Source organism: Lepidochelys kempii, chromosome 2 (assembly GCF_965140265.1).
Source record: "Lepidochelys kempii isolate rLepKem1 chromosome 2, rLepKem1.hap2, whole genome shotgun sequence".
Classification (NCBI taxonomy): Eukaryota; Metazoa; Chordata; order Testudines; family Cheloniidae; genus Lepidochelys; species Lepidochelys kempii.
Window position 1 is genome coordinate 257,016,720 of NC_133257.1, and position 26,279 is coordinate 257,042,998.

Below are 26,279 nucleotides of genomic sequence, written 5' to 3' on the forward strand. Positions count from 1 at the left end.
TGTCTATCTCCCCAGTAAGCCCTGAACCAAATCAATAAAAAGTACATCATATAATCACATATCATTTGGCTGTACTGTTTAATACCTACTTCACATTGTTATTTAATTAACCAAAAACATTAAACATATACTATAAATCCTTAGATTCTATGTTATTGAGTTGAAAGTGTTTGTTTCACTTCGTTATATTAATCCCAAACCACTATTGTTTGGCTACCATACAGTTCTACTTTCATGCCACGAGTTGTCAATGGTCTCAGGTTATAAATTATGTCGTATCTCCTATTTGCCTTGTAATCATAGTCAAATGTATTTGAGTCAAATTTAAAGCAAGGTTGAATGTATTTCTAAAAGACATGCTCTGTCTGGTTCAACTACAAGTAAAAGGGTACTTAAGGATCTATCTGTAGCAATCTCAGAACCCTAAGCAATTATCTTCAGGAACTTCTGGTGTACAGGTGAGGTCCCAGAGGACTGGAGAAGAGCAAACATAGTACGTGTCTTAAATAAGGGGGACAAAAAGGACCCAGAGAACTCTAGGCCAATCAGCCTAACTGCAGGGAAAGTATGGTCAAGGGGTCTGATGTGCTGCAGAGTGAAGGTGTAGAACTCCTGGGACTGGAAAAATATAAAACTCCTCTGCATTTAGCTAATGTGCATTGGGAATAGGAAGATTTTGAGGGCCCCTTAAAAGTAGGGGAGTTGGACTGTATTGCAGTGGAAATGGTGGTGGGAAATGATATTTTGAACATGTCCAAAGTAGTAAATATTGTAACCAATAGAAAAAGGAATATTGTTCTGTAATCCGAGAAGGAAATGGTAAAGCAAAAGAAACTGCTGTGGGGGGATGGGAGTGTTACCATAAAAACAGAATTAGGGTATCCACAGATTATCTCACCTATTGCCCCCTCCCAGGTTTACCAAGTGTTTCCTCAAAAGAGCCCATTATTTGACCAATCTGTTCTCCTAAGGTATGGGTCTCCTGGATGGCTACGGAAATACCTGGAAAACACAGATAGAGCCTTCCGAAAAATGATTGACACAAAACAATAGTCTTTCCAAAACAAGGCACCTTTTTATTGGTTCAAATAACAATCCCTAATACAATAATAACCTAAAACACAAATCCCTTGCAAGTTAAAGAGCACTCTAAACCGCAATAACATACTTCTATGCTTCTAAGGGGCTGCACCCTGCTTCAGATGGCCAATCTTCCACAGGACACTGACAGCAGCTTTTAAATGTTTCTTAACTTTTACATATATACATTCCTTTTACAGTTAACAGACATTCACACATCTTCATTAACACAAGCACACACACATGCATACTAACACTGCACTATACCATGCTATGATTATGACTGACAGGCTTACTCTGTCTACTGGCCTCACTGCCTTCTGCTCAGGTCTCTGCCTTTTCTCCCTCTGTGTCCCAGTCTGTGTGTCTGCATTCCAGTGGCAGGGCAGGACTCCCTCTGCTGCTGTCCTTCTGCTGCTTTTTTATTGTCAGCTCCTAACCCAGGGCGGGCAAACTTTTTGGCCTGAGGGCTGCATCGGGTTTCGGAAATTATACAGAGGGCCGGTTAGGGGAGGGGGACGTAGCCCGGCCTCCACCCCCTATCCACTCCCCCCCACCTCCTGCTTCTTGCCCCCTGACGGCCCGCCCAGGACCCCTGCCTCATCGAACCACCCGTTCTCTTTGTCCCCTGACCACCCCCAGAACCCCTGTCCCAACTGCCCCCCCCGCCGTCCCATCCAACCCTCCCCCTCCTTCCTGACTGCCCCCCCCAGACCCGTGCTCCATCCAACAACCCCTTCTCCCTGTCCCCTGACTGCCCCCGGAACCCCTGCCCCTCACCGCCCCGTCCAATCCCCCCCTCCTTCCTGACTGCCCCCCCCAGAACCCCTGCCCCTGTTCAACCCCCCTGTTCCCCGCCCTCTGACCGCCCGGACCCCTACCCACCCCGCCACCCCTGACCATCCCCCCCGAACTCCCCTGTCCTCTATCCAACCCACCCTGCTCCCTGCCCCCTTACCGCCCAGCACAGAGCACCGGGTCAGGCCAGGCTCTGCAGCTGCGCTGCCCCAGGAGCTCACAGCCCCGCCGCGCCACCTGGAGCATTGCGTCGCCGGCAGTTAGCTGAGGCTGCGGGCGAGGGGGAACAGCGGGGGAGGGGCCAGGGGCTGGCCTCCCGGGCCAGGGGCTCAGGAGCCAGGCAGGAGTGTCCCGCGGGCCGTAGTTTGCCCACCTCTGTCCTAACCCCTTGGCTGCCCACTGACACACAAACTTACACTGTCCTGTCAGAACTTTCTAGACCCTTCTGCTAATATCTTCCTGTCAGATCTTTCTTGGAAGCATGCCAACTGCCCACATGCCAAACATTCCAATCATTCCAAACTGTCAGTTCTATTTTTAGCCTGCAACCCTTTTTACCTCAGAGTTATGATTTGTTGACCTTTCCCTTACTTTGGTTTTCCTGCCAATTTTATTTTTAGTGCTATGTGACCTGCAGCTTCTAATGGTGGAGTGACTCTTGCCTATTTAAAATGGAAGCCAGGGATACAAAATAGTCCATCAATGGCTATTAGCCAGGATGGGCAGGGATGGTGTCCCTAGCCTCTGTTTGCCAGAAGCTGGGAATGAGCGACAGGGGATGGATCACTTGATGATTATCTGTTCTGTTCATTCCCTCTGGGGCACCTGGCACTGGCCACTGCCGGAAGACAGGATACTGGGCTAGATGGACCCTTGGTCTGACCCAGTAGGGCCATTCTTATATAAAATTTGGGGAATTTCTCTGGTATCAGGAAGACTCTTCCAGCTCCAGCTCAGCAGAAGGAAGCAGTGTGCTTTCAGGTGTGGGAGGAGTTGATACCAACTCTTATGTAGCAGAGAAAATTAGCATGCCTTTGGATCTTTGGAGGAATTAACTCCTGTAGCTGAAGCAACTGTCAGCTACTAGCATTTTGCAGATGAGCATAGGGAAGACCCTATGCTAGAAAGCATAAGGGGACACATCCTAGACTGGAGGGAACCTCAGTGAGGGGGAATAGGGGAAGATTTTTTTGAAGAGGGAGGAATGTTGTACAGGAAAGCGCCAGTGGATAAAGATAAAAATGTTGGGAAACCTTCCAAGCAACTAGTTGTGCCTGCCCAGCATTAAGGGGACTCAATGTTGCTAGCCCATGACTACCTTTTTGCTGGTCAGTCAGAGGCACAGAGCACCTACGCTAGGTTAAAAGGGAATTTTTACTAGCCAGGGATACAGCATAATGTAAAAGACTATTGCAGATCTTGTGACTTATGCCAGAAGAGAAAGAGAACTGCAGGACCCCCAAAAGTTCCTCTATACCACTTGCCTGTGATAAAAGAGGCATTTTTAAGGTCACATTAGACATTGTGGGCCCTAAGCCACATCCTACCCAAAGAAGGAAGCCATATCTTGGTCATAGTGGATTTTGCCACTAGCTATCCAGAGGCAATGGCTCTGTCAAACATAGAAGCCAGTGTGCTTTAGCGTTCACCCAGGCTAGTAAGGGATTCAGTCAATACCTGCTTTACAACTCTGGGTGCCTTAAATGCTATCCTGTTGCAGCTCTCAGCCTTGACACCAACAGCTAGCACACAAACAAGAAGGTCTCACTGGCTTCCACTGCCCAATTACGCTTTGCAGTGGGACCTCAACAACACTTCCAGCCCCCAATCTCCTCAAAACCATCTTCTCTGCAGTGCTCAGCCCCTCTCACTGTAGCAGTCACAACGCTTATCAAGTTCACTTCTCCTTTAAAGAGGCAGTACACAGCACCAGCCTGTTAGTTTGGCTGAGGATTTTACTCTTCAGTTTGAAATGCTACACCAAGATGGCAGTGTAATAAAACAAAATTAAGGTTATTAACAAACAGATATTTAAGTGATGCCAAGTAGAAGGTCTTAAGATAGAAATGGTTACAAACAAAAGTAAAAATACTCTCCTAAGATTAAAACCTAATTTAAGAAACTAAAGCCTTATGTTCAAAGTAGATTTCTCACCACAGTTGTATTTCTGGTGTGGCTGGCCAGTTCTTAGCCAGAATCCAACAAAGAGCTCAAAACACTTGGTTTCTTTGTCTTTTCACATGAAGGATTCCAGAATGTCTTTTTCTCTTTGAGCATTTTATTTTTCTTTTCAAAGTCAGAATTACTCTCCAGGTCCCCCAGGGAGCTGACACCTTGTTAATTTTTGTAATCTCCTCCCCTGTCATGATAATTAAGTAGTTATCTTCCCACGCGGTAGGATGGTTTTGTTTACCTTTTATGTAAATGTACTTTCATTGTCTCTCTGTTCGATTTACACTGGAGACACATTCAAGGAGGCTTGACTACATTCCTTTGTCTAGGGCGGGGTGACTTAAGCCATACCTGCCAAACACATTTTAACATCATATTTCCAGCACATTTATAATTTTTCATATGTCACCCATATGTATACCATACAATAATATTAATGACCAGCATGTTACCAGATCACATATGATAGCTTACATGACACCTTTTAGGTACAGATTATGACAACAGTGAGTTGGCGTACACGGAACTGGTCAGGCCATCTGAGACTTACTGCTACATACTAGGGAGCCCCTTGCCTGTTGGCATTGGGATCCTCTAGAGTCACAGCAACATTCTCAGATGATATAAATCAACATAGCATCACTGAAGTCAATGCATATTTACTCTACCAGCTGATGAGCTGGCTGCATATGTACAATCAGGATATAACTCAATACCGTAGATTGGTTAATATACATACAGATCCTAGTTTGAAAAGTTTTAAGTAAAATTCACTGATAAAAATATAATTTCCAATCTGAGGAATATGCCTGAGGTAGTGTCCTTTAGCTGGAACCAAATGCCCTATTAGGGTATATCTACACTACGAAATTAGGTCAAATTTATAGAAGTCGTTTTTTTAGAAATCGGTTTTATATATTCGAGTGTGTGTGTCCCCACAGAAAATGCTCTAAGTGCATTAAGTGCATTAACTTGGCGGAGTGCTTCCACAGTACCGATGCAATCATCGACTTCCGGAGTGTTGCACTGTGGGTAGCTATCCCACAGTTCCCGCAGTCTCCGCTGCCCATTGGAATTCTGGGTTGAGATCCCAATGCCTGATGGGGCTAAAACATTGTCGCGGGTGGTTCTGGGTACATATCGTCAGGCCCCCCGTTCCCTCCCTCCCTCCGTGAAAGCAGCAGCAGACAATCGTTTCACGCCTTTTTTCCTGAGTTACCTGTGCAGATGCCATACCATGGCAAGCATGGAGCCCACTCAGCTCACTGTCACCGTATGTCTCCCGGGTGCTGGCAGACATGGTACTGCATTGCTACACAGCAGCAGCAACCCATTACCTTGTGGCAGCAGATGGTACAATAGGACTGGTAGCCGTCATCATCATGTCCGAGGTGCTCCTGGCCACATCGGCCAGGAGTGCCTGGGCAGACATGGGTGCAGGGACTACATTAGAAGTGACTTGACCAGGTCATTCTCTTTAGTCCTGCAGTCAGTCCTATTGAACCATCTTATGGTGAGCAGGCAGGCGATACGGATTGCTAGCAGTCGTACTGTACCATCTTCTGCCAGGCAGGCAAGAGATGAGGATGGCTAGCAGTCCTATTGTACCATCTTCAGCTGAGCATCCATGAGATGAGGATGGCTTGAAGTCCTTCTGCACTGTCTGCTACCAGCCAAAGATGTAAAAGATAGATGGAGTGTATCAAAACAAGAAATAGACCAGATTTGTTTTGTACTCATTTGCTTCCCCCTCTCCCCCGTCTAGGGGACTTATTCCTCTAGGTCAGACTGCAGTCACTCACAGAGAAGGTGCAGCGAGGTAAATCTAGCCATGTATCAATCAGATGCCAGACCAACCTGCTTGTTCCAATAAGAACAATTACTTAGGTGCAACATTTCTTAGCCCTGGTCTACACTAGGACTTTAGGTCGAATTTAGCAGCGTTAAATCGATGTAAACCTGCACCCGTCCACACAATGAAGCCCTTTATTTCGACTTAAAGGGCTCTTAAAATCGATTTCTTTACTCCACCCCTGACAAGTGGATTAGTGCTTAAATCGACGTTGCCGGCTCGAATTTGGGGTATTGTGGACACAATTCGATGGTATTGGCCTCTGGGAGCTATCCCAGAGTGCTCCATTATGACCGCTCTGGACAGCACTCTCAACTCAGATGCACTGGCCAGGTAGACAGGAAAAGAACCGCGAACTTTTGAATCTCATTTCCTGTTTGGCCAGCGTGGCAAGCTGCAGGTGACCATGCAGAGCTCATCAGCAGAGTTGACCATGATGGAGTCCCAGAATCGCAAAAGAGCTCCAGCATGGACCGAACGGGAGGTACGGGATCTGATCGCTGTTTGGGGAGAGGAATCCGTGCTATCAGAACTCCGTTCCAGTTTTCGAAATGCCAAAACCTTTGTCAAAATCTCCCAGGGCATGAAGGACAGAGGCCATAACAGGGACCCGAAGCAGTGCCGCGTGAAACTGAAGGAGCTGAGGCAAGCCTACCAGAAAACCAGAGAGGCGAACAGCCACTCTGGGTCAGAGCCCCAAACATGCCGCTTCTATGATGAGCTGCATGCCATTTTAGGGGGTTCAGCCACCACTACCCCAGCCGTGTTGTTTGACTCCTTCAATGGAGATGGAGGCAATACGGAAGCAGGTTTTGGGGACGAAGAAGATGATGATGAGGAGGAGGTTGTAGATAGCTCACAGCAAGCAAGCGGAGAAACCGGTTTTCCCGACAGCCAGGAACTGTTTCTCACCCTAGACCTGGAGCCAGTACCCATCGAACCCACCCAAGGCTGCCTCCTGGACCCAGCAGGCGGAGAAGGGACCTCTGGTGAGTGTACCTTTTAAAATACTATACATGGTTTAAAAGCAAGCATGTGAAAGGATTACTTTGCCCTGGTATTTGCGGTTCTCCTAGATGTAGTCCTAAAGCCTTTGCAAAAGGTTTCTGGGGAGGGCAGCCTTATTGCGTCCTTCATGGTAGGACACTTTACCACTCCAGGCCAGTAACACGTACTCGGGAATCATTGTACAACAAAGCATTGCAGTGTATGTTTGCTGGCATTCAAACAACATCCGTTCTTTATCTCTCTGTGTTATCCTCAGGAGAGTGAGATATCATTCATGGTCACCTGGTTGAAATAGAGTGCTTTTCTTCAGGGGACACTCAGAGGAGCCCATTCCTGCTGGGTTGTTTGCCTGTGGCTAAACAGAAATGTTCCCCGCTGTTAGCCACGGGGAGGGGGGAAGGTTGAGGGGGTAGTCACGCGGTGGGAGGAGGCAAAATGCGACCTTGTAACGAAAGCACATGTGCTATGTATGTAATGTTAACAGCAAGGTTTACCCTGAAAGAGTATAGCCACTGTTTTATAAAATGTGTCTTTTTAAATACCACTGTCCCTTTTTTTTTCTCCACCAGCTGCATGTGTTTCAATGATCGCAGGATCTTCTCCTTCCCAGAGGCTAGTGAAGCTTAGAAAGAAAAAAAAACGCACTCACGATGAAATGTTCTCTGAGCTCATGCTGTCCTCCCACACTGACAGAGCACAGACGAATGCGTGGAGGCAAATAATGTCAGAGTACAGGAAAGCACAAAATGACCGGAAGGAGAGGTGGCAGGCTGAAGAGAGTAAGTGGCGGGCTGAAGAGAGTAAGTGGCGGGCTGAAGACAGGGCTGAAGCTCAAATGTGGCGGCAGCGTGATGAGAGGAGGCAGGATTCAATGCTGAGGCTGCTGCAGGACCAAACCAGTATGCTCCAGTGTATGGTTGAGCTGCAGCAAAGGCAGCTGGAGCACAGACTGCCACTGCAGCCCCTCTGTAACCAATCGCCCTCCTCCCCAAGTTCCATAGCCTCCACACCCAGATGCCCAAGAACGCGGTGGGGGGGCCTCCGGCCAACCAGCCACTCCACCACAGAGGATTGCTCAAAAAAAAGAAGGCTGTCATTCAATAAATTTTAAAGTTGTAAAATTTTAAAGTGCTGTGCTTAAAGTGCTGTGTGGCATTTTCCTTCCCTCCTCCACCACCCGTCCTGGGCTACCTTGGTAGTCATCCCCCTATTTGTGTGATGAATGAATAAAGAATGCATGAATGTGAAGCAACAATGACTTTATTGCCTCTGCAAGCGGTGATTGAAGGGAGGAGGGGTGGGTGGTTAGCTTACAGGGAAGTAGAGTGAACCAAGGGGCGGGGGGTTTCATCAAGGAGAAACAAACAGAGCTTTCACACCGTAGCGTGGCCAGTCATGAAACTGGTTTTCAAAGTTTCTCTGATGCGTACCGCGCCCTCCTGTGCTCTTCTAACCGCCCTGGTGTCTGGCTGCGTGTAACCAGCAGCCAGGCGATTTGCCTCAACCTCCCACCCCGCCATAAACGTCTCCCCCTTACTCTCACAGATATTGTGGAGCACACAGCAAGCAGTAATAACAGTGGGAATATTGGTTTTGCTGAGGTCTAAGCGAGTCAGTAAACTGCGCCAGCGCGCCTTTAAACGTCCAAATGCACATTCTACCACCATTCTGCACTTGCTCAGCCTGTAGTTGAACAGCTCCTGCCTACTGTCCAGGCTGCCTGTGTACGGCTTCATGAGCTATGGCATTAAGGGGTAGACTGGGTCCCCAAGGATACATATAGGCATTTCAACATCCCCAACAGTTATTTTCTGGTCTGGGAATAAAGTCCCTTCCTGCAGCTTTTGAAACAGTCCAGAGTTCCTGAAGATGCGAGCATCATGCACCTTTCCCGGCCATCCCACGTTGATGTTGGTGAAACGTCCCTTGTAATCCACCAGAGCTTGCAGCACTATCGAAAAGTACCCCTTGCAGTTTATGTACTCGGCGGCTTGGTGCTCCGGTGCCAAGATAGGGATATGGGTTCCGTCTATAGCCCCACCACAGTTAGGGAATCCCATTGCAGCAAAGCCATCCACTATGACCTGCACATTTCCCAGGGTCACTACCCTTGATATCAGCAGATCTTTGATTGCATGGGCTACTTGCATCACAGCAGCCCCCACAGTAGATTTGCCCACTCCAAATTGATTCCCAACTGACCAGTAGCTGTCTGGCGTTGCAAGCTTCCACAGGGCTATCGCCACTCGCTTCTCAACTGTGAGGGCTGCTCTTATCTTGGTATTCATGCGCCTCAGGGCAGGGGCAAGCAAGTCACAAAGTTCCATGAAAGTGCCCTTACACATGCGAAAGTTTTGCAGCCACTGGGAATCGTCCCAGACCTGCAACACTATGCAGTCCCACCAGTCTGTGCTTGTTTCCCGAACCCAGAATCGGCGTTCCACAGCATGAACCTGCCACATTAGCACCATGATGCATGCCTTGGCAGGGCCCATGCTTTCAGAGAAATCTTTGTCCATGTCCTGATCACTCACGTGACCGCGCTGACATCGCCTCCTCGCCCGGTATCGCTTTGCCAGGTTCTGGTGCTGCATATACTGCTGGATAATGCGTGTGGTGTTTAATGTGCTCCTAATTGCCAAAGTGAGCTGAGCAGCCTCCATGCTTGCCTTGGTATGGCGTCCGCACAGGAAAAAGGCGCGGAACGATTGTCTGCCGTTGCTCTGACGGAGGGAGGGGCGACTGACGACACGGCTTACAGGGTTGGCTTCAGGGAGCTAAAATCAACAAAGGGGGTGTCTGTACATCAAGGAGTATTTCAGGCAGGACTTCACGGAGGGTTCCAATAAGAAATGATGCACCTAAGTTATCGTTCTTATTGGAACAAGGAGGTTAGCCTGGCCTCTGATTGATACATGGCTAGATTTACCTCGCTGCACCTTCCTGTGAGTGACTGCAGTGTGACCTAGAAGAATGAGTCCCCTAGACAGGGGAGGGGGGGAAGCAAATGAGTACAAAACAAATCTGGTCTATTTCTTGTTTTGATCCACTCCATCTATCTTTTACATCTTTGGCAGGCAGCAGACGGTGCAGAAAGACTGCATGCCATCCACATCTCATGGCTGCTCGGCAGAAGATGGTACAGTACTACTGCTAGCAGTCTGTATCGCCTGCCCGCTCACCATAAGACGGTTAAATAGGACTGACTGCAGGACTAAAGAGAATGACCTGGTCAAGTCACTCCAAATTTAGTCCCTGCGCCCATGTCTGCCCAGGCGCTCCCAGCCGACGTGGCCAGGAGCAATGGGATTCCCTAACTGTGGTGGGGCTATAGACGGAACCCATATCCCTATCTTGGCACCGGAGCACCAAGCCGCCGAGTACATAAACTGCAAGGGGTACTTTTCGATAGTGCTGCAAGCTCTGGTGGATCACAAGGGACGTTTCACCAACATCATCATGGGATGGCCGGGAAAGGTACACGATGCTCACATTTTCAGGAACTCTGGTCTGTTTCAAAAGCTGCAGGAAGGGACTTTATTCCCAGACCAGAAAATAACTGTTGGGGATGTTGAAATGCCTTTAGTTATCCTTGGGGACCCAGCCTACCCCTTAATGCCATGGCTCATGAAGCCATACACAGGCAGCCTGGACAGCTATTACCAGCAGGACAGTGGGGTGGGAGGAGGTATTGTTTCATGGTCTCTGTGTGTATATAATGTCTTCTGCAGTTTCCACAGTATGCATCCGATGAAGTGAGCTGTAGCTCACGAAAGCTCATGCTCAAATAAATTGGTTAGTCTCTAAGGTGCCACAAGTCCTCCTTTTCTTTTTGCGAATACAGACTAACACGGCTGTTACTCTGAAACTAGTCAGGAGCTGTTCAACTACAGGCTGAGCAAGTGCAGAATGGTGGTAGAATGTGCATTTGGACGTTTAAAGGCGCGCTGGCGCAGTTTACTGACTCGCTTAGACCTCAGCGAAACCAATATTCCCACTGTTATTACTGCTTGCTGTGCGCTCCACAATATCTGTGAGAGTAAGGGGGAGACGTTTATGGCGGGGTGGGAGGTTGAGGCAAATTGCCTGGCTGCTGGTTACATGCAGCCAGACACCAGGGCAGTTAGAAGAGCACAGGAGGGCGCGGTACGCATCAGAGAAGCTTTGAAAACCAGTTTCATAACTGGCCAGGCTACGGTGTGAAAGTTCTGTTTGTTTCTCCTTGATGAAACCCCCCGCCCCTTGGTTCACTCTACTTCCCTGTAAGCTAACCACCCTCCCCTCCTCCCTTCGATCACCACTTGCAGAGGCAATAAAGTCATTGTTGCTTCACATTCATGCGTTCTTTATTCATTCATCACACAAATAGGGGGATGACTACCAAGGTAGCCCAGGAGGGGTGGTGGAGGAGGGAAGGAAAATACCACAAGGCACTTTAAAAGTTTACAACTTTAAAATTTATTGAATGACAGCCTTCTGTTTTTTGGGCAATCCTCTGTGGTGGAGTGGCTGGTTGGCCAGAGGCCCCCCCACCGCGTTCTTGGGCGTCTGGGTGTGGAGGCTATGGAACTTGGGGAGGAGGGCGATTGGTTACAGAGGGGCTGCAGTGGCAGTCTGTGTTCCAGCTGCCTTTGCTGCAGCTCAACCATACACTGGAGCATACTGGTTTGATCCTCCAGGAGCCTCAGCATTGAATCCTGCCTCCTCTCATCACGCTGCCGCCACATTTGAGCTTCAGCCCTGTCTTCAGCCCGCCACTTACTCTCTTCAGCCCACCACTTACTCTCTTCAGCCCGCCACCTCTCCTCATGGTCATTTTGTGCTTTCCTGTACTCTGACATTATTTGCCTCCACGCATTCGTCTGTGCTCTGTCAGTGTGGGAGGACAGCATGAGCTCAGAGAACCTTTCATGACGAGTGCGTTTTTTTTTCTTTCTAATCTTCACTAGCCTCTGGGAAGGAGAAGATCCTGTGATCATTGAAACACATGCAGCTGGTGGAGAAAAAAAAAGGGACAGTGGTATTTAAAAAGACACATTTTATAAAACAGTGGCTACACTCTTTCAGGGTAAACCTTGCCTTTAACATTACATACATAGCACATATGCTTTCGTTACAAGGTCGCATTTTGCCTCTCCCCACCGCGTGGCTACCCCCTCAACCTTCCCCCCTCCCCATGGCTAACAGCGGGGAATATTTCTCTTCAGCCACAGACAAATAGCCCAGCAGGAACGGGCACCTCTGAGTGTCCCCTGAAGAAAAGCACCCTATTTCAACCAGGTGACCATGAATGATATCTCACTCTCCTGAGGATAACACAGAGAGATAAAGAACAGATGTTGTTTGAACTCCAGCAAACATACACTGCAATGCTTTGTTGTACAATGATTCCCTAGTACGTGTTACTGGCCTGGAGTGGTAAAGTGTCCTACCATGAAGGACGCAATAAGGCTGCCCTCCCCAGAAACCTTTTGCAAAGGCTTTGGGAGTACATCCAGGAGAGCCGCGAATGCCAGGGCAAATTAAACCTTTCACATGCTTGCTTTTAAACCATAGTTTTATATAGTATTTTATAGTATAGTATTTTAAAAGGTACACTCACCGGAGGTCCCTTCTCCACCTGCCGGGTCCAGGAGGCAGCCTTGGGTGGGTTCGGGGGGTACTGGCTCCAGGTCCAGGGTGAGAAACAGTTCCTGGCTGTCGGGAAAACCGGTTTCTCCGCTTGCTTGCTGTGAGCTAACTTCGTCGTCCCCAAAACCTGCTTCCGTGTTGCCTCCATCTCCATTGAAGGAGTCAAACAACACGGCTGGGGTAGTGGTGGCTGAACCCCCTAAAATGGCATGCAGCTCATCATAGAAGTGGCATGTTTGGGGCTCTGATCCGGAGTGGCTGTTCGCCTCTCTGGTTTTCTGGTAGGCTTGCCTCAGCTCCTTAAGTTTCACGCGGCACTACTTCGGGTCCCTGTTATGGCCTCTGTCCTTCATGTCCTGGGAGATTTTGACAAAGGTTTTGGCATTTCGAAAACTGGAACAGAGTTCTGATAGCACGGATTCCTCTCCCCATACAGCGATCAGATCCCATACCTCCCGTTCAGTCTATGCTGGAGCTCTTTTGCGATTCTGGGACTCCATCATGGTCAACTCTGCTGATGAGCTCTGCATGGTCACCTCTGCTGATGAGCTCTGCATGGTCACCTGCAGCTTGCCACGCTGACCGAACAGGGAATGAGATTCAAAAGTTCGCGATTCTTTTCCTGTCTACCTGGCCAGTGTGTCTGAGTTGAGAGTGCTGTCCAGAGTGGTCACAATGGAGCACTCTGGGATAGCTCCCGGAGGCCGATACCGTCGAATTGTGTCCACAGTACCCCAAATTCGACTCGGCAAGGCCAATTTAAGCGCTAATCCACTTGTCAGGGTTGGAGTAAGGAAATCGATTTTAAGAGCCCTTTAAGTCGAATTGAAGGGCTTCATCATGTGGACGGGTGCAGGTTTACATCGATTTAACGCTGCTAAATTCGACCTAAAGTCCTAGTGTAGACCAGGGCTTAGATTCAAAGAATGAGGAATAGCCTCACAATATGGGAAATGACTGCCTAGGAAGGAGTACTGCGGAAAAGGAATCTGGGGGGTCATAGTGGATCACAAGCTAAATATGAGTCAACAGTGTAATGCTGTTGCAAAAAAGCAAACATCATTCTGGGATGTATTAGCAGGAGTATTGAAAGCAAGACACAAGAAGTAATTCTTCTGCTCTGCTCTGCACTGATTAGGCCTCAACTGGAGTATTGTGTCCAGTTCTGGGAGCCACATTTCAGGAAAGATGTGGACAAATTGAAGAAAGTCCAGAGAAGAGCAACAAAAATGATTAAAGGTCTAGAAAACATTGCCTATGAGAGAAGATTGAAAAAAAATGGGTTTGGTTAGTCTGGAGAAGAGAAGACTGAGAAGGGACATGATAACAGTTTTCAAGTACATAAAAGGTTGTTACAAGGCGGAGAGAGAAAAATTGTTCTTCTTAACCTCTGAGGATAGCACAAAAAGAAATGGGCTTAAATTGCAGCAAGTTCGGTTTAGGTTGGACATTAGGAAAACTTCCTATCAGAGTGGTTAAGCACTGGAATAAATTGCCTAGGGAGGTTGTGGAATCTCCATCATTGGGGATTTTTAAGAGCAGGTTGGACAAACCTGTCAGAGATGATCTAGACAATACTTAGTTCTGCCTTGAGTGCAGGGGACTGGACCAGATGACCTCTGGACCAGTCCCTTCCAGTTCTATGATTCTATGTGGGAAACCACTACCAAATCAATCATGACTACTACTAGTAAATGGACACAGAGTACAGAAGGCTAACCTAGATGGGCAGTTGATTGTACTATATATTAACTTTGTCACTTCTGATATACCTGCTCATGCCTAGAAAATTTTACTCAGTAGAAAAATCTTAAGAAGAAAGGTCCCATGGTTTATGCCCTGTGGACAAGACCAATGGGACAGAAAATACAAAGCACACATTTCGATGCCTGAAACTGTGCTCTCTTCATAAAGAGAATATATTAAATATACATTGTTCTATTTTTACTTTTTACATATTTAACTCAATTTTGTGTACACAAATTAGTCACATGATAATTTCATTGTAAAAAGGTCTCATTGCTGAATCTCTTTAGACAAGATAATTTCATCAACACACCCATATGATTTAAAAACTTTGAAAATCTGGATTTAATTTTCCATTAACCACCCAAATGTTTTTAAAGGTAATTGTGATCATTCAGTGATTTCTTTAGCACACTCCTCAAGCAAAATCATTTTGCAAGACACATAAGAACCAACCTGTTGTGTAGATCCAGTCCCCAAACACCTGCACAGGGGGAGTGAAGGTGCAGTGATGGATTTTTCAGCTCTTAGATTGGAACAGTGTCCATGAAAGGACTGTATTGTAGCTCCATGGCCTGTCTGTGGTTGAAAGATGAATTCATGAATTCATTTTTCCTACCTGCATTTTAGTACTCTGCATAAAGATGAATTACTTAGTCTCTATGCAGGGAGAGATGAGTTTCACCCTAATATGAGTAAGATTTTAAATCTATAGGATTAGGCTTTATCTATGGACGGAGATGCATTGTGTTTACTGGTGAATAGCCTAGCAGAATGATTCCCAACAAATGGGCAAGTGCAATTCATTTTGTGTCACCACCTGGTTTTTGCTGGGTCGCAAATAGGATTTTTTTAAATTGTGTAATAACAAAAACTACATAAAAAAGAAGTATTTTATTTAGTCGTTTTTCCAGATCTTCAGCTGGTGCAAATCAGCATAGCTCAATTGATTTCCATTGTACAGTGTCACTGACGTCAATGACACTGATTCACACCAACAAAGGATATCGCCCACTGTGTCTAGCTTCAAATTATAGGAAGAAAATAATAGTATGCCTCCAAAACTCCACAGTGAGAGACCATGTGGATTAGGGGAAGCAGGGGAAATACAACACAGAGAAAGGAAGTTAAAAGGCATTACAAATATTATTATTTCTTGTATTCAGATAGTACCTAGAAGCTCCAGCTCAGATTGCAGCCCCATTGTGCAAGGCACTGTACATATGCATAGTAAGAGACAGTCCCTGCCCAGAGAGTTCACAGTCTAAACAGAGAGACAGACAAAAGTGAGGGAGAAGGAGAAAGGAATAATAATAATTATTATTCCCATTTTATACGTGGGGCACTGAGTGAAAGAGAGATTAAGGGTATGTCTACACTGCAATCAGAGGTGATTTGCATGTGGTCACGTGGGAAGTCTGTAGCCAAGCAAGAAACTGAACCCAGATCAGAGTCCTAGTCTAGTGCTAGAGCCATAATGTCAAGCTTCCTCTCAGTCTGAAATAACTGTGGTGAAGAAAGGAAAGCTGTAGGTCTCTCGTGGACCAACAACCCTTGATAATCGCATAAATCTTGCAACTTTTAAAAAATCGTATCTGGAAAACTGACCTGCATAGAAAATTGAGTGATATTTAAACAAATGGAGTGGAAAAAAGGGGCCTGGCAATGTTGTGGCTATAACTTCCTGAAAATATGACCCAAAGGAAGACAAATCAGCCACTGAAAAATGAAATGGTTCATACTGAGAGTTTAAACACACACACACATATATATATATCTCCAATAAGTATTTACATGCATGGGAAAAGAGACTGAACCTAGGTCCAGGAGTAGACGTCTTTGTGGGATTTTTGTGAGAGCATGATGCCACAAGAGTAGCAAAGACCTTAAGAAAGAAAACATGGTGAACATAACATGATGAATGCCATAACTACAAAGGGAAAAGATTCAGGTTTGTTTAAAAACAAAAGAAAGTTCTTACTCAGTTCATTACTGTTTCTGGAATGTTAAATGTTACATTTATTATTTCATTATACTGCAGTAACATGACTACAATAGTATATACACCATGGCTATTCTGTTTAAATTCATCATATTGGGGGAGTTCCAGTACACTATGTCATATCAGTGAGTCATGCAATGATTATGCTTGTGATATGTGAATCACAGGATTGAACAGATTTTGAATCATAAATCTACCGGGTTTATAATCAAAAAGTTAATTAGGAATGAATTAAGGCTACATTTCAACCCCCTCCCTACTTCCAAAAACCCCAAACCTTAAACTTTGTCACAGCCCACCCTTTACCCTGGGCAGACATTTATTTTCAGACACCATGAAACTTATCTTCCTTGAACTTGCTCCCCAACAAAGCAAACCAATCTAAAGAAGTAGATGTCTGGTTAGCAGAAGTGGAATACAGCTCTATAAACACTATGTCTGGGCCACAGTAACCACATACTAAGGATTCTGCCTTAACTTGGTACTGCCACTGATATAATAGCTGAAACCATACACAGATTCTTCCTGTTCATATATAAATATAAACATTAAGCAAAGTTGAATGTAGCAGGGTCAAAGGTTATACCTTACCAACTTCTGCAGTTAAGGGTAAAACCACCACTGTTTCTTTTGCAACTAATGTTTAATACGAATGTTTAATTGCTGTATATTTACATCATTACATGATGGGAACAAAATTTTAAAGCATTCTTAACAAAAATTTAAACAATGGATTCCTTTTCTCTCTCTGCAGATAGTGGACAATCTATAGGTTCATCACTTTGCGGAGAGTCTGCCATCTTCACCTCAAGGTGCTCGTTAGTGGTCCCAGTGACACTGTCATAGGATGGAGGGAAAGAGGTTGAGGACACAGTTTCTGATTTGTCTAAATTTCTACTATAATTTTCATTCACCATGAATGCAATGAGGCCTTCTTTCTCTGGAGCATCTTCAAGGATGTCACCATCAGAGGTTCTATGACGGTATAAAAAAGAGGCCTGCTTCATGGAACGTTGAATCAAATGACTCCTGTAAACCCTCTGGATAATAATGGCAGAAACTTCCTCTTGTTTGTGTCTGATTGTGGTTGTGATTGGTTCATAAGAAAGCTTGGATGGATTGGCAGCCATAAACTTTTCCTCCATCTGTACTTTTAGAGTATCCATCTCCCCAGATTCACCTAGCACCCGTTTAGTGAAAGCAAACAAAATATCCAAACAGTGGATCCTATCTCCACTGACCAAGGGAAGATCCATTGCTATGAGCTCAATTTTGTTTGGTTTGGCTACACGTAAAGGTTCTGCCAGAGCATCTGCAAAGTCTGAAAGTGCCGAATACTCAATAAACTGAGTTGCCCCAGGATCAAATTTCTCCCAGACTTCATAAAACATATCAAAGTCATCTTCACCTAGAGGATCTGTACTTTCCTCAGTGGCAACATTGAAGTTCTCTAAAATAACAGCTATATACATGTTTACAACAATGAGAAATGATATAGTGATGTAACTTACAAAGAAAATAATACCCACAGCAGGTTTACCACATTCTCCCACAGCACCTCGTATGTTAGGATCACAAAATGGAGGTCCAGTGTTTAAAATAGGACTGAGAAGACCATCCCAGCCAGCAGATGTTGTGATTTGGAAGAGACAGAGCATGCTGTTAGCAAAGGTTTGGAAGTTGAACATGTCATCAATCCCACTCTCCCACTGAACATAAGCAAAGTTAGCCATGCCAAAAATGGCATAAATAAACATGACCAGAAAAAGTAAGAGGCCAATGTTGAACAGAGCAGGAAGGGACATCATTAAGGCAAAAAGGAGAGTTCTAATTCCTTTGGCAGCTCGGATGAGTCTTAATATTCGTCCAATTCGAGCCAAGCGAATGACTCTGAAGAGTGTAGGTGAAAAATAATTTTCAAATACTTTAACAATGCCAGAGAGCACTGTGCCTAAAAACAAAAATGAATAATCAGTTAGAATTTCTAATTTTTGCTAATTATTAACTGAAAGAAATAATAGTATCAGTAAAAATGTGCTAGCCCTGATGGATCTTGATTCTTAAAGGAAAAGGTACACATTTTAAAAAAGTTAAATGGCTTATCTGTAAAAGTTTTGAAATTAAAACAAGAACGGACCCAATGGACAATATTTTTCAAACATTGGAGTAGTATGTATGTTGCGCCCCTAAAATCTGTATATGAACTATTGCACATGGGAAACATACAAGTAGGTGTTTTATGTGCAGCATTTTGCACGACCACTGGTACATGTGTATTTTTTGTAGGGGCAGGTTATGTAAGTGTATTTTAACATTTGGCTCTAAATGTTGAAAAAACAAAGCTCATATAAAAAAACAAAACATGACACCAGAGTCAGAGGCATTCAATGCTTAGATACTGTGGTGATGAGGGCCAAATAAACCAGACAGAGAAAAACAACAGAGTAAACAACAGTGTAATCCATGCTAACAATGAGGCTTTTGGTCCCTTTCTAGTGGCATGATCACACATAGAGGTTTATTAGTCTGGTTACTCTAAGCTAAGGGACAAGGTCTATTTGCACTAAAAGTGGAGTCTATTCTTTTAGATCCAGGGGTCCAAGGTTCAGTCACTGCAGATGAGGAGGCCAGAGGTGGTGTTACACAAGGAAAGACTAAATTCATTCAGGGCTTCCTAAAGTGTCCCATTGCAACCGCAAGTAGTCTCATATGACAACAGAAAGAAAGGTAATCTTCCAGACATCAGCAGGTCAACGCTTGATGTAAATATCTATACTCTTTTTTTCCCCATAATGCAAAAAGGGTTTTCTTTCTCTTGCTCTCCCTTTAGGTCTATTTATTTTTGCTATTTTCTAGGAATTCCTTGTGATGAGGTGCACTATAGAGAAATACTTCTCTTTTAAGGGAGATTTTTTCTTAAATCTCTAATCTTTATGGGGACCCACTTCTTTGTGCCTCATTTTTCACCACTGTCACCAAAGTGGAATCAGGAAGAGGTTTGGATACATTTCTCTCAATACTCATACTGCCGCACTAAATGGTACTAATTATATGGAGAGCAGATATTTTCCTTACCTGTATACCTTCTGCAATCACTTTTGCCTGTATCTGCTTTAGAAGTAGTTAAATTAGCAGAACAGAAATTTTATTCCAGTTCTTCACTCCATGTCTGCATTAAAATCCCTTCAAACTAAACAACATATTTGGGCCTGATTCTCCTCTCTGTTACTCTAGTACAGTGATGGGCAACCTGCGGCCCGCAGACCGTACATGGTTCATCAGGGTAAGCCACTGGCGGGCCGCCAGATCATTTGTTTACACTTGCATGGCCGCCTGCAGCTCCCTGTGGCCGTGGTTTGCCATTCCTGACCAATGGGAGTTGCGGGAAGCGGCGTGGGCCTGGCCGCCGCTTCCTGCAGCTCCCATTGGCCGGGAACAGTGAACCACAAATATTTTTGGATTTTGGATATTACCATATCTATTGTTATTCAGGATTTATCAACTAAAGTTGCTATATTTTAATTTCAATTTTTGCAGCTGAGTCTCCTTTACAATGTGAATGTATTGTATATGCTTTAAAAATTGGCAAAATATTTCTTCATGAACCAAAATTATTACAGGTCATGATATCATATGATAAAAGATTATACAATCACTGAGTTCTGAAAAAAATAATCTGAATTTTAGTAAAATTTAAAATGTTTCACATCCCTAAAATAACCCCTAATTAACACAGAAAATTATTAACTTTATCATCTGAATTCTCTTTCCAGTGTTATGAGACCAACGTATAATACTTATTATAACCTGGAACGTTACATTTACAACTTTTCAAACAGTAAGAAAAAAAACACAATCAGAGATTGTATACAATGTATCCTTCCACTATAAAAAGTAGTTCCTTTTAAAAGATAAGATAAAACAATAGGAAAAGTTTATAAATTCCTGTTCTGTGCTACTTTGAATATATTTGTTGGCATTTATTCTTCTGACCTTTCTTTTCTTTCTCTCTTTTTTAAAAAAATCTATTTTGACTACTTTCCCCAACACTTCATTTCTAACATCCTGGGTCCCATTTCAGCAACAGTTTTTGGCCAAGTAGCCAATTCAACTCACTTTCTTTTATGAAAACTAAATATGGGATAGTGAAGAAAATGCTTCTGTATTTTTACCTACCAACAATGGACATGATGACAACACTTAAATCAAATATGTTCCAGCCATTGGTGAAGTAGTAGTGTCTTAGGGCCAATAATTTCATGATGCACTCTGCAGTAAAGATGGCAACAAAGAGCATGTTGATTTTGTGAAGAATGTAAGTCTTCTCTGTACTTTGATCATCAGTTTCTACCATCATAGTGATCATGTTAAGGCAGATGAGAATCATGATGATAACATCAAAGGCTTGGCTTGTCACGATGTCAAATAAAAACCCTTGGTATTTGTTCTGTAGGAGAAAAAAAAGACTATTTACTATTCATTATGAGAATGTAGGCATGCATAGAATAATAGAAATGTAGGACTGGAAGGGACCTCAAGAAGTCATACAGTCCATCCCCCTGCACTGAGGCAGGACCAAGTATACCTAGACCATCCCTGACAGGTGTTTGTCTAACCTGTTATTAAAAATCTCCAATGACGGGGATTCCACAACCTCCCATGGTAACGTATTCCATACTTAACTAGCCTGATAGAAAGATTTTTCTAATATCTCACCTAAATCTTCCTTGCTTCATATTAAGCTGTTTATTACTTGTCTGCCTTCTGTGGACATTGAGAACATTTGATCACAGTCCTATTTATAAGAGCCCTTAACATATTTGAAAACTGTTATCAGGTCCCACCTCACTCTTCTTTTCTCAAGATTAAACATGCCCAGTTTTTTAAAGCTTTCCCCATAGGTCAGTTTTCTAAACCTTTAATAATTTTTGTTGATCTCCTCCAGACATCTTTCTTCAAGTGTGGCATCCAAACCTGGACACAACACTTCCACTGAGGCCTCACGAGTGCCAAGCAAAGCAAAACAATATAACCTGAATATTATCCTTTTTCACAAACAATATCACACTATTGGTTCATATTCTGCGTGTGATCCACTGTCATCCCCAGACCCTTTTCCGCAGCTCTACTGCCTAGACAGTTATTCCCCATTTTGTATTTGTGCATTTCATTTTTCTTTCCTACTTTTCACTTTTACTTACTGAATTTCACTGTGTTGATTTCAGACCAATTGTTTAATTTATTTTGAATTTTATTCCTGTCCTCCAAAGTACTTGCAATCCCACCCAGATTGTTATTATCTGCAAATTTTATAAGTGCTCTCCACTCCATTATCCAAGTCATTAATGAAAATGTTGAATAATACTAGATATAGGACAGATCCTTCTGGGATCCTACCAGATACATCCATCCAATTTGACAGCGAACCATTGATAACCACTCTTAGGGCATGGTTTTTCAACCAGTTTTGCACCCACTTTATAGCAATTCCATCTAGACCATACATTTCCCAAGTTTGCTTATTAGAACGTCATGTGGGACTGTATCAAAAGCCTTACTAAAATCAAGAAATCACGTCTATTATTTCCCCCGGCTCCCTAATCATCCTTAGTAACCATGTAAAATAAATGTACATACTCATTAGTGGACAGCTCCAATTTTTATATGTTACAATGTTATTTAATTTCATAATAGGTAGATTATATATTTGTATCAGAGTATACAAATCCTGAAGGATAATCAATTTCAGGATAAATATACAAAACAATATTTTTGCATTGACCTTCATAAACATTTAGTCCTTATAATCTTTATAATCAATGACAATTTCTTGGTGCAGAGTTAAGACTATGAAGTAATGGAAAGAAACAGGTATATTGTATATATAGTAGTTTTTTTCAGTGGATTAAGTGAATTTTACTATGGATTTTCATTTATTAGAAATATTTGAGTTGGAAGAACTCAGGTGGTCTCACCAATGGCCTTGGGATGGGTTTTTGGGGTTTCTTGGATCCCAGTTTTTTCATTGCATTATAATATTTTCTCTGTTCTTCTGTCATAAAGATGTCTTGTCCACCTAAGTATATGGAGACAATGCTACTGTTATTTTTGGTGAGAAAGAAGCATTACTGCTGTGCAAGCATCTAAATTATTGGAATCCAACATTTCTTTCTTTTTCTATCCTTTCATCTCTTGCTAACCCTTCTCCCAGTACCTTATTAGGCCCAAAACAGTGCAGCAAGTTAACCAGATCTCCCAGAGCAGCAGTTCTGTGGTGACAATCTAGTGGCTCAGAAAGCAGGAAAATGATTAGGTTGCTAAGAGCCCAGGCATCTGAGGGAAGGAGCAAGTTTCTCCCTGCCCCTCCAACTCATCTTGCTGCTTCCTCCATCTAAGGCCCACTGCCCAATCCCAGAGCTGCTCTCAGACCCTGTCCCACAGTGCTCAGCTCCAGGGCAGGGGAAGTAGCATTCATGAAACAATGTAACTGGCTTCATAGACTCTTATGAATCAATGCAGCCCCAAGAGCCAAGAGTTACATGGTTGGGATATAGGGGAATGGAATAGAGACGGGGAAGCACTTCACTTGTAATGCTGCCTCTATTAAATCCAGTACTGATGCTGCTCCATGTAATAAATGTATATAGATGTTTCAGAGCTTCAGTGTACTGCTGGCATGTTCTAGTTTGAAGACAACACATAAGGAATATATCGGGGCCTGGGAACATATCCAGTGTACTTATCTTTTTCTTTTGTTGATTAAAATTGTCAATAATGACACCGACAAAGAGATTCAGTGTGAAGAAAGATCCAAAGATTATGAAAACCACAAAATAGAGGTACATGGATAGACTCTTTTCCATTTGTGGCTGCAATTCTTTCTGCAAAAATGAAAAGCAAGATGAAATTGGCTGAGAATAGTATGGCCCTGGTCATGGAATGAGCTCTGTATAGGTGCAGGAGTCCTCCCGCACAGAGATCCTTGCAGGATATCAAACTTGCTTCATCACTAGAAATGCGAAAAAAACCCAAACCTGTCTGTAATGCACAAGAATAAGGGACTATCTACCCAGTGAGTTAGTATGCAGCAAGCCAGGGTGGAAATCTACAGTGCACCTGCTTGAGGCAGCTAAACCACACTCTGGGACTTCCGTTCTGCTGTAGCAGTGAACACATGGTGAATGATGCGCAGTAAGCTGCTGCACTCTAGTTTCACACCCTGTCTTGCTGTGCACTAACTCACTGTAGACAAGCCATAGGTCTTGCATTTCTGTGGTGGTGGGGAGAAAGGGAAGCGGAGATAAAGTTTGCAGTGTGATTAAAGTTAAATCCAAGGACACCACAGACAATGTGGATAACAATTTAACAAGGAACAATGTTTTGCCTAGAATTTGATTATCCTTCCTGATAAGCTGAAAATATGTTCTGAAAATAATATGCCAAATTCTCTGTTGGCATGTTTCCATTGAAGTAATTGGAAAGAGAATTTGGCCCAATGTCTATTAATAGTATAACTACTATTTGTTGTTTTGATTTCCTCTGCAATCTTTGTTAAGATTGTTCTGTGCAGAACAGATTCCTGTAATTGGCACTGATATTGATTAAACTTACGCTCAGAAACCTGTAGGGCAAAATCTCCCATTCCACTAACTGAAGACTAAGAAATTAAAAGATTGAATTTAGGGTTTTTTGCACTTTAGTATTCACACAAGGACACATAAGATAATACGTTTCAGAGTGGTAGCCGTGTTAGTCTGTATCAGCAAAAAGAACGAGGAGTACTTGTGGCACCTTAGACACTAACAAATTTATTTGAGCATAAGCTTTCGTGGGCTAAAGCCCATTTCATCAGATGCATGCAGTGGAAAATACAGTAGGAAGATGTATATATATATATATATATATATATATATATATATATATATATATATATATATATATATATACAGAGAACATGAAAAAATGTGGACAATGTATACCTTCAAGTCAGCGGCACTGCTATGGATATCCGCATAGCCCCACAGTATGCCAACATTTTTATGGCTGACTTAGTACAATGCTTCCTCAGCTTTCGTCCCCTAATGCCCCTACTCTACTTGTGCTATATTGATGACATCTTCATCATCTGGACCCATGGAAAAGAAGCCCTTGAGGAATTCCACCATGATTTCAACAATTTCCATCCCACCATCAACCTCAGCCTGGACCAGTCCACACAAGAGATCCACTTCCTGGACACTATGGTGCTAATAAGCGATGGTCACATAAAGACCACCCAATACCGGAAACCTACTGACCGCTATACTTACCTACATGCCTCCAGCTTTCATCCAGACCACACCACAAGATCCATTGTCTACAGCCAAGTTCTAAGATACAACTGCATTTGCTCCAACCTCTCAGACAGAGACAAACACCTACAAGATCTTTATCAAGAGTTCTTACAACTACAATACCCACCTGCTGAAGTGAAGAAACAGATTGACAGAGCCAGAAAAGTACCCAGAAGTCACCTACTACAGGACAGGCCCAACAAAGAAAGTAACAGAACGCCACTAGCCGTCACCTTCAGCCCCCAACTAAAACCTCTCCGGCACATCATCAAGGATCTACAACGTATCCTGAAGGATGATCCCTTTTTACATAAGATAATGTTTCTCTTTTTATGCATTTGTTTAAAATACTATCCATCATAACTAAATATAAGCCTGAATCAACTCTCACTGAGGTCAATGGAGTCATTATTGACTTCAGTGAGAGTTGAATCAGACTTTCTTGGCATGATTTTCAAAGGTGTCAAACGATCAACAGTTTTCACTGAGGTCAGTGGGATCTGTTGAGTACTCAGTACTTGAAAATCAGGCTAGAGAAGCCTAACTTCAAGTTCTCCTGCTTTTGAAAATCTTGGCCTAGATGTTTTCGTACACGCAAATGACGCAGTGTGGAATAAGCAAAAAAATATTTCTCATTAACCACCTGTGTCAATATGATGAAAATCTTGATGTGTACTATCTGGCCAGTTGATATGTATTCTATAACCCACTTTGAAAGCATATTAATTTCATTGCAAATCAACTTAGAGAGGACTAATATTTGCATGCATGTATCCCGCACCCAAACTCCCTCCCGCATTCCCACCCCCTGACCCAGCCCGGAGCCCCCTCCCATATCCTGAACTCTGATACCAGTCAGCTCTGTCTTTTTGGGAAACCAGGGCACAGTATCTAGCCTGTCTGACTCATAAAAGACACCCCCCCTCGCCATTCTCTGCTTGAACCAAAACCAGTCAGAGAAAAGGCTTGCAGAGAGCAGTGAAGGGCATTGGAAGACACACCTAGACCCCTCCTGACAAGGGTGACAAGATTAAGACATCTCCATTAGCATACAGAATGAAGAACAGAGAGAAAGATAGGACAGGGAGACATCTCCATTTGCATACAGAATGGAGAACAGAGAACTGCACTGATATCTGGGACCAGAAAAGCGGGGAAGCACTGCATCATGGGGGATCTCTGCTCCAGATGTTAATGAACCTACGCCTGCACACAGCCAGCTCAGCAGTTATCAGATCAATTCTAGTAATGAATCCTTCATTGATATCCAAAATACTGAAGCAGCCCAATTGCATTGTGAGCTCCCTGGAAGAAAACACAACCCATAGCCAAGAGTGATCAATTCCTATTGCCTAGCCTAAAGAAAATCCTTGAGTCATCAGCTTACCCATAAACAAATCTAGTGTTCTCCCTTGAACCATTGTATTTTCTCTACAAAAACCCCTACCTATGCCCAAGTAAGTGTTCTGATGCACGGACCCAAACTCTGAATCAGTTCCACTGCGACTCCATCTCCTGAATGATCATGCTGGGGGCTCTGCCTGTCTCCAGCACTCAGGACCCTGAGCTCCCACCATCACCTGGGAACCCCAACCAGTTCAAGCCTCATGGAGTGGGTGAGATCCCCCCCTCTCTTTCTCTTCTGTCTCTCTGTTTT

At 43.9% G+C, this 26,279-nt stretch overlaps 2 protein-coding genes across 3 annotated transcripts in view; one reads left to right on the forward strand and one right to left on the reverse strand.

The window, feature by feature from the left end:
• Window positions 1–6,248: 6,248 nt before the first annotated feature.
• Window positions 6,249–15,324, forward strand: LOC140906184 (uncharacterized). The gene is made up of 3 exons (XM_073329678.1): window positions 6,249–6,891; window positions 7,480–7,939; window positions 15,252–15,324. The coding sequence occupies exons 1-3, from the start codon at window positions 6,309–6,311 to the stop codon at window positions 15,322–15,324; spliced, it is 1,116 nt and encodes a 371-aa protein (XP_073185779.1). The 5' UTR covers window positions 6,249–6,308.
• A 1,687-nt stretch (window positions 15,325–17,011) lies between these two features.
• LOC140906084 (sodium channel protein type 5 subunit alpha-like) overlaps window positions 17,012–26,279 on the reverse strand; it is a 90,816-nt gene continuing 81,548 nt past the window's right edge. For both annotated transcript variants that reach the window (XM_073329592.1, XM_073329593.1), the window contains exons 24-27: window positions 23,029–23,166; window positions 22,265–22,365; window positions 20,466–20,736; window positions 17,012–18,240 (exon numbers count right to left, since the gene is read on the reverse strand). In XM_073329592.1, coding sequence (XP_073185693.1) covers window positions 17,012–18,240; window positions 20,466–20,736; window positions 22,265–22,365; window positions 23,029–23,166 — 1,739 coding nt within the window. The remainder of the gene's footprint in view (window positions 18,241–20,465; window positions 20,737–22,264; window positions 22,366–23,028; window positions 23,167–26,279) is intronic.

What these genes read in the sequence shown, in the direction of transcription:
- LOC140906184 (XM_073329678.1), top strand. Translation starts at nt 6,309, where the DNA reads ATGCAGAGCTCATCAGCAGAGTTGACCATGATGGAGTCCCAGAATCGC. An exon ending in AGGCGGAGAAGGGACCTCTG is followed by an intron (nt 6,892 to 7,479) that starts GTGAGTGTACCT and finishes TTTCTCCACCAG; the next exon opens with CTGCATGTGTTTCAATGATC. An exon ending in CCCAGATGCCCAAGAACGCG is followed by an intron (nt 7,940 to 15,251) that starts GTGGGGGGGCCT and finishes TCCATTGTACAG; the next exon opens with TGTCACTGACGTCAATGACA.